Raw genomic sequence first — 7,363 nt, 5'->3', positions numbered from 1 at the left:
TCATGCACTGTTCACGAAAAATCGAGGTTTAATTTAAAGTGAATTGCAAAATTGTTAAAATAACCTTCAAAATTGAAGGAAGAAGGTTTGAAACCTCGAACTTTTGAAAATTTTTAGTTATAAAAATGGCAAATACATGTAATTTGATTCAAAAATCTCTGCAAAAATTTGAGTTAGAGGTTTTTGTATTTGCTACGAAAAATATTTTTCGTGAACATTGGTGAATCACATGTGTCATTGGAGTTCCCAAGTTTCGTTGGTGATTTCTTGTACTTTTCCTATGGTTTATTAATATGCTTCGCTCTGTCTTTGAAAAAGATACAACACAATATTAGTAAGTTTGGGAATCTCCCAATTCCCATTTTTTGAATACTAAAAAGGTGACATCCGGATAACGTGCCCATAAGTTTCTCAAAACCATATGATATGACCTATCATCGCAAAGCGCTTGAAAAATGGAATCTATAGAGCTATAGAGCACTCGATTTGGAGTTATAGTGTTCAAGTTATGACAAATCCAAAGATTTGACCACGTGTCCCAAACTTATGGAAAATTCCCATATTCCCCAATGTGGTGTTATACCCTAATTATGCACCGAATTTAAGCCAACTTAAAGATCTCCTTCTTTTAGAATACAATTGTTTTGTGTAATCCGTAGGGATAACAATTGCAAAAAGGCATCAGGATCTGGGATAACATTAGAAGTTTCATGAGAAAGGCATCAGGATCTGGGATGACATATGGAACAAGAATAGCAACTCATGGGTCACAATTGAGGAAGCTCAAGTTAGGTTTCTTCTTTCAGATAAGGAAAATGATTTTTTTAGTTGTAGTCTTGCAACATAGAAAAGTGGAATGGCCTTCATCAGTTGTTGAAAGAGATGACTCATAGTTGAATGACCTTGTTTCCGTAACAGGCAAGCGATTGAGTCACTGCAGATCATCTAGAGACATTTGCTCTTCGTCTCCTGCTATCTACATGAATTTACAAGAGAAATGGAAAAGGAATCCCCTTTGGCAAGAATGGATACATGGAAGAGGCGCATTGGCAAAGTCTGGAGAGCAACGCCGTCTCACAGATGCAATGTTATGAGATGGCGACTAATGCATAAAAAGCTCCCGTTACGTGCTAGACTGGCTAGGAGATTCCAAATCTCCTCTCTCTATCCATTTTGTGGAAGATCTGATGAGACAGAGAAACATCTCTTTTGGGACTGTTTGCATGTTTTCCCTGCTTGGAAAAAAGTCAAAAGGCGGCTTAAGGAAGCAAATCTGATTGACAATTTCAGCATGTCAGTGGCTTTCTTTGCTGACCAAGCTTTGTTGGATGAGAGCACATGGAAGCTAGTTGCACTCCTAACTACTGTAACTTTAAGGTTTATCTGGGTTCATAGAAACAATTACTTGTTTGGGTCTCAGGGTAGGATCAAGCCTGACAATGCCATTCATGTATTGAAGATTGAGTTTTTGGCTGTGTTGGATGTCGTGAGATCCAAGCATTGGATCTTTAAGCTTTTCCATAAGAAGCTGAGGGATATGGCCTAGTGCCAAGTGGCATCTAATTGATGCTGTATGTAGTTACTTATTTGACTTGCTTAATATTATATGCATTTTTAAAAAAACAATTGCAAAATGAAAAATAAGTCCGTATGTATCTTCAAACTTGGATGGATAAGCCAAACCCAATATGATCCACCCAAGGAAAAAGGGATGCTCATAAGAGCGATTGAACAAATCAGTGGTCACAATAGTAAATTGCACTTGCTGGAGCTCACTTTCAACCATCGGCCCATCATGCCAGCAAACGCAGCAAGGCCTCTACTACCAGTGGCTCTAACCATTCTCCATCAATGCAAACGTTCTGATAGAATGAAAGATTATGTCTGCACACGGATAACACCAGAACCCCAACTCCATTTGCTGTTTTCTACTTTTCACTTCTTTTTTCAAAGGATATATGCTGCTCAACAAAGGCCGTGCAAACCAGGCAGCTTCAATGATTAGTTGAATCTGCCTAATAGACAGAGGACCAAAGCAAATGAGCTAAGCTTGCGGAGGTTGATCATGTTTATCTCTTCAGGAGTGCAGAATTTGAGTTATTAGTGACTCCGCAGAAAATCTATCGCATGGAGCAGCTTATACAAAAGTGGCGTACACCACACAAAATGGCTTCATGCGTACAAACTGAGAACAGAAAGCCTCCCCCCTATATCCTCATTGGAACAGGCAGGTCACCGAGGCCCTGACAGAATTGAATTGCTGACCTGAGTAGAGACTGTGATATCTGTGTGTTGAGAGGAGGTGGTCGGAGCGCCAGAGCTCGCCAACGAGGAAGCCTTGGCTGCAGAGTGTGTCCTCATTGCGAATTGCAGTAGGGATGGGGGGTCCTCGACCTCCGTGTGACCCTCGAGAATTCGCAACACAGTGGTCATGCAGGGCCTCATGCTGGGATCCTCTTGAATGCACCACATTGCCACTTTAATGACTCTTACAGCCTCTTGTTCCACATCTTCTGTCAGCTCATCCTGCAGCCTGTCGTCCATGATCTCCATCATCTTGCCTTCCTCCACCTTCAGCACTGCCCATGCAGGGAAATACCAGAAGGTGTTTCTTGACAAATCAAGATTCCTTCTTCCACTTAAAAGCTCTAGCAGTACCATCCCATAGCTGTATACATCACTTTTACTTGTGACTGCTGCTTGTAACAGCCACTCTGGAGCAACATATCCAGGAGTACCCCTCATGTTAGTAACAACATCACTTTCCCCTCTGTCCATGAGCTTGGAGAGCCCAAAGTCAGAGAGCTTAGCTATGAACCCCTCATCTAAGAGGATGTTCTGAGGCTTCACATCCAGATGGACAATGCGCTCACGGGACTCTTCGTGCAAGAAGGCCAGGCCTCGGGCAGTGTCGAGGGCAATGTTGTAGCGAGTAGGCCAGTCTAAGAGCTTGCAATCAGAGAACAGCCAATGGTCGAGGGATCCATTAGCCATATAATCATACACAAGCAAGCGCTGTGCTCTCTGAGTGCAGAAACCACGAAGGCGAACCAGATTAAGGTGATTGATGCTACCCAGAGTGGCCACCTCTGCATGGAATTCTTTCTGGCCTTGTCTAGCACTCTCTAATCTCTTCACAGCCACTCGTGTGCCATCTGCAAGCCTCCCCTCATACACTACCCCAAATCCTCCAACACCAAGCCTTTTCCTGAAACCATCGGTTGCTTTATGAAGCTGCTTGAAAGAAAATCTTGTAGGTAAACCAGGCAAACTCTCCAAGAAAGCATCGTCCGCTTGCATGTCTGCCAGCCTTCTCCTCACCTTTATTCCCAACACCACAAAGCTCACCATGCAGATAGCAGTCACAAATGCTGCACATACTGTAATTGCCAGAACCATCCTGCCTGAAAGGGCCATGCCTTTTCTGTTCGGAGAATTGGCCCTTGATGCTGTTTGGTATGAATTGCTCCCATTGCTTACTTTAATGAAAGCATGGAAGCTTGCATCAGACACCTTCTGGATGCTCATGACCTCCTGATAATGATAGCAGTGGCGGGTATTCTGCTCATAGAAACCAACTGTGCAATTGCAACTCGAAGCACAAGAGGATTTGCAGTAATCCAAGGTTGAAGACGTTTGGTAGGTAAAGTCATTAGCAAAGTAGCTTGCTCCTGAGAGCTCAAGAAAGTAATTGCTATCACTGCACCTCGGGGGTTGCGACAGGACACAACCAGAGCTTGGATCAGAGGGATTTCTTGCATCAAACAGCTGCGAATTTGAACCTGGCAAACGTAACTCTGGGCAACTACAGGTGCCATAAGAGCTGCAGATACCAAAGTCTCCACACCTGCCAGGAAGGGCACAATACAGGCTACCAGAGAAAATCTCTTGGTCTATGCCCCAACCATAGTGCAGTCTGTATACATAGGTGCGGAAATTGCCATCGGAGTCAAGGCGGAAGAAGACATCGCTGTTATTGTTATTGGACCCGACGGGAATGATGAAAGAATGGTTGCACTCGGGCTTGTCAAACGAGGGCCACTGTGTGAATGTGAGGATCCCTCCACCATTGCTGTAGCTCATGGATGTGCCCCTGCAGAAGGGGTGCTGCACCGACTCCACCGTATTGTTCTTGTCTGATGTGGAGAAGCCAACAACATGGTAAGGAAAGGATGATAACCTAGATGGTGTCACCACATACATGATGAGCCCTCCTGGCTCCATTACCACAGAGTATTTGCCCTCAGAGGCATTGCTGGATGATAGACTTGCGACCACACGGGTACCGGTGCTTATGACTTGCCCCGGCAGGAGGGTGTCTGCGGGGTGGTCGAAGCTCTGCCAGATGATGCTGTTCCTGGAGTTCAACAAGACCAGATTGCCAGAGTCTAGCAATTCTATGGAGGCCCCCGTGGTGGTATTGGTCGACCATGCTGTGGAGCCATCTGTGTCCCTCAGAACCAGGTCCCCATTAGGCTCCAGCTGCAAGCTGGCCTGCACTCTCACTGGGTGGTTCCGGTTGGCCATCCACACCTGCTGGGCGCCTGTAGTGCCAACTGTTGTGTCAGCTGTGGTTGGGGAGCTGCTTCTGACTGGCATGTAGACGATAGAGAGAAGGAATCTGTTATTGGGCACTGCCACCCAGCACCAGGAGAAGTTCATGTTTGAGCTATTGAGAAGAGGTGTGATTGAGCCCACTGACACTGATGATGGTGATGATGATGACGATGAGATATTTGCATACACCTCAAATGGAGCTGATATGACGTTTCTTGCGGCACAGGGCAATGCACAATTGTGCACAAAAAACAATGCCAACAAGAAGCACAGGCAGAGCAGTAGAGCATTTCCCATTGTAATTCAACACACAGACAAGAGATTGGGAAGGGGGGGTTGTGCAAATAGGTGTGGGTTATAGATTCCAACAAGATGAACAAAAGAAGATGGAGAAAAAGAGAGGCATGAGTGCGAGTGTCATGTCCCAGCAACGATCCTGCTTGCTGTAAACAATGCAGCAAAGGGGATCGCTCAGGTGAAGCAACATGACTTGATCCAGGGCGATGAGACATAATAAAAGGGGGGCGAAAAGAATGGGAAAGAACTAGAGTCGAAAAGTACATGAAGGAGCTTTTCTAAACAAATCCCAGGAGGCCTGGTTTACGGACGCAACCTCCATCCCTGACTTTTGAATAAAGGCTTGCAAGTTGCCAATCTCATCTGTTCTCAGGAAATATGCTTTGGTAGGTGATTGCCACGTGTCATTTTCTTATGGACCCCCCTCTTTTTGAATTGCTAGGAAAGAAAACAATCACTTTTAAAGTGGCAAGTAAAATGCTGAAAAAAAAATTTTAATCCAGTGAGTTTTTGGGCATATTTTATTTTATTTGGGAGACTCACCATCACGAGTTCGCATGTGGGCGAAATACCCCTTGGAGCCGCCCAACCAGGAATTGAACTCACAATCACATGCAACGCACCTAGTATTCCTACCAGTAGAGCTGAGGTGCCACACCAGGGTGAAACTGCTAAAAAGGTTGATTGCATCTCTGTAGAGATTATGTACATATTTCATATAATATAAATATACTTTCACATTTTAAAACATATAGAAGTTGTTTTATAATACAGTAAAATTAGCTCTCTAGAATAGAGTGGTGGTGTTGCTCCTCAAGAGGCCATGTTCAATTACAAGTGCTCTTTGCCTCATCCTCTGATGTTGGTTTAAAAGCCATGATAATCCTCAATGCAGTCAATGTTCACAAATAATATTCTAAATAGGAGGCACGAAAATGTTTAAATCATTATTTTGAATTTTGTTTACGAAATTTGCAATAAAATTAGTGTTAGCAAAACACTTTTTTGGTAGGCAGATACAAAAACCTTTAATTCAATATTTTGATAAATTTATGAGAAAATTTGTATGTATTTGCTATTTTTATAACTAAAGTTTTTGTAAAATTCAATATTTTGAACGTTCTTTAACTAAAGTTTTTTAAAGTTCAAATAACATTTAAAAGTATCTTTAAAACTTCTTCAATTCAGTTTATATTAACCATTTAGTTTTTCTAACATTGAGAAAATTTGAGGAGTTCAAAATATCATATAGTTTTTTATGTTTGTTGAGCCTAATATGCCAAACAAAATGCCTTTTTAGCTTCTTTGGTAATTCTTATTTTTTTCTAAATTCTCAACCATCTATACATTTTCTTAATATATACTAGGCGCTCCGCGCCTAGACTCGCCCCGGCGCTTCGCACCGGGGCGGGTGCGATTTTTTCGGACGGGAGCGGGTGCTGGACGCGTGGCATGCGCCCCCACGTTCTCTTTTTTTTCTTGTGGGGGAGGTGGGGGGCTGCCACGTGGCACCTGCCCCCCACCTCTCGTTAACTAATAGTATAGACTAGGTGCTCCACACTTAGTTTCCTCTCGACGCTACGCGCCAACTTAAGTTAAGAGAGAGATTGGGACCAACTCAAACATATACAACCATGATGCTAAAAAGAAATAGAGCATGTGATCTCTTTATGTTTCACATTTGTCAATTTTAACACTTATTATTACCCTAAATGTATGGGTGCAAATTGCTTATATGTTCAAAAACACATGCATAAGACATTTGTATGCATGCCTAAAGCAATTGTAGAGGCATATTGATCCAAGTTAGAGGTGCACAATACTATGCTTTTATGTCTTTATATATAAGCTTACTACGAAATGATTTTATAACTTTACATATATGCTTACTACAAAATGTGAAAGTGAATCTCCATTGAATCATTTGTGCTTTCCTTACAATAGATGTTATGGTTGTCACTTCTTTGTTTCCCACATGTGAATGTGAGCATACTATAATTAATAAATTAAGTTATCTACAACTATATATATCTATCTAGAAAGTTGTGGTAATACACATACATAATGTAAAACAAAGTACCATATACTAAAAATAATTCTAAACTGACAAGAGAGGAGAGAGGTGAAGCACCCAAGAGCACACACATACTAAAGCAATGAAGACTTGAGAACATAGAGAGATAGGACTAAAATCGTTTTCTTCTTCCACACAAAAGAACGAAGTCTACATCACAATAAAAGACTAACATAAAAGTACTACAACATATATACACGCAATCACTAGGTGTGAACCCACTAAGAAAGAAGAGGTGGCACAATGAATGTGCCATAACCAAGGATAGACTATGTTGATATAGTGCAGCAATAGAATCACTAGCATATCCTCATATCGGTTACCTAACATACTAGTGAATAATATCATGTCACATCACCAAGGCACATAGTGGATACCAACTCATGTAGATATCAACATCCCAACACCTCCCCTCGAGCTCAACATGAGCTCGTG

The 7,363-nt window shown here is 42.3% G+C and overlaps 1 protein-coding gene across 1 annotated transcript; it reads right to left on the bottom strand.

The window, feature by feature from the left end:
- Positions 1-675: 675 nt before the first annotated feature.
- Positions 676-5,159, bottom strand: LOC148039822 (G-type lectin S-receptor-like serine/threonine-protein kinase SD2-5). The gene has a single exon (XM_087694350.1). It carries the CDS (start codon positions 4,852-4,854, stop codon positions 2,233-2,235), a length of 2,622 nt encoding a protein of 873 aa, XP_087550476.1. The 5' UTR covers positions 4,855-5,159; the 3' UTR covers positions 676-2,232.
- Positions 5,160-7,363: the final 2,204 nt, after the last annotated feature.

Source organism: Lygodium microphyllum, chromosome 2 (assembly GCF_053477565.2).
Source record: "Lygodium microphyllum isolate KBCC chromosome 2, Lygodium_microphyllum_v1.1.10, whole genome shotgun sequence".
NCBI classification, from domain to species: domain Eukaryota; kingdom Viridiplantae; phylum Streptophyta; class Polypodiopsida; order Schizaeales; family Lygodiaceae; genus Lygodium; species Lygodium microphyllum.
The sequence above is the reverse complement of the archived record's forward strand: the minus strand, read 5'-3'. Positions and strand labels throughout refer to the sequence as shown.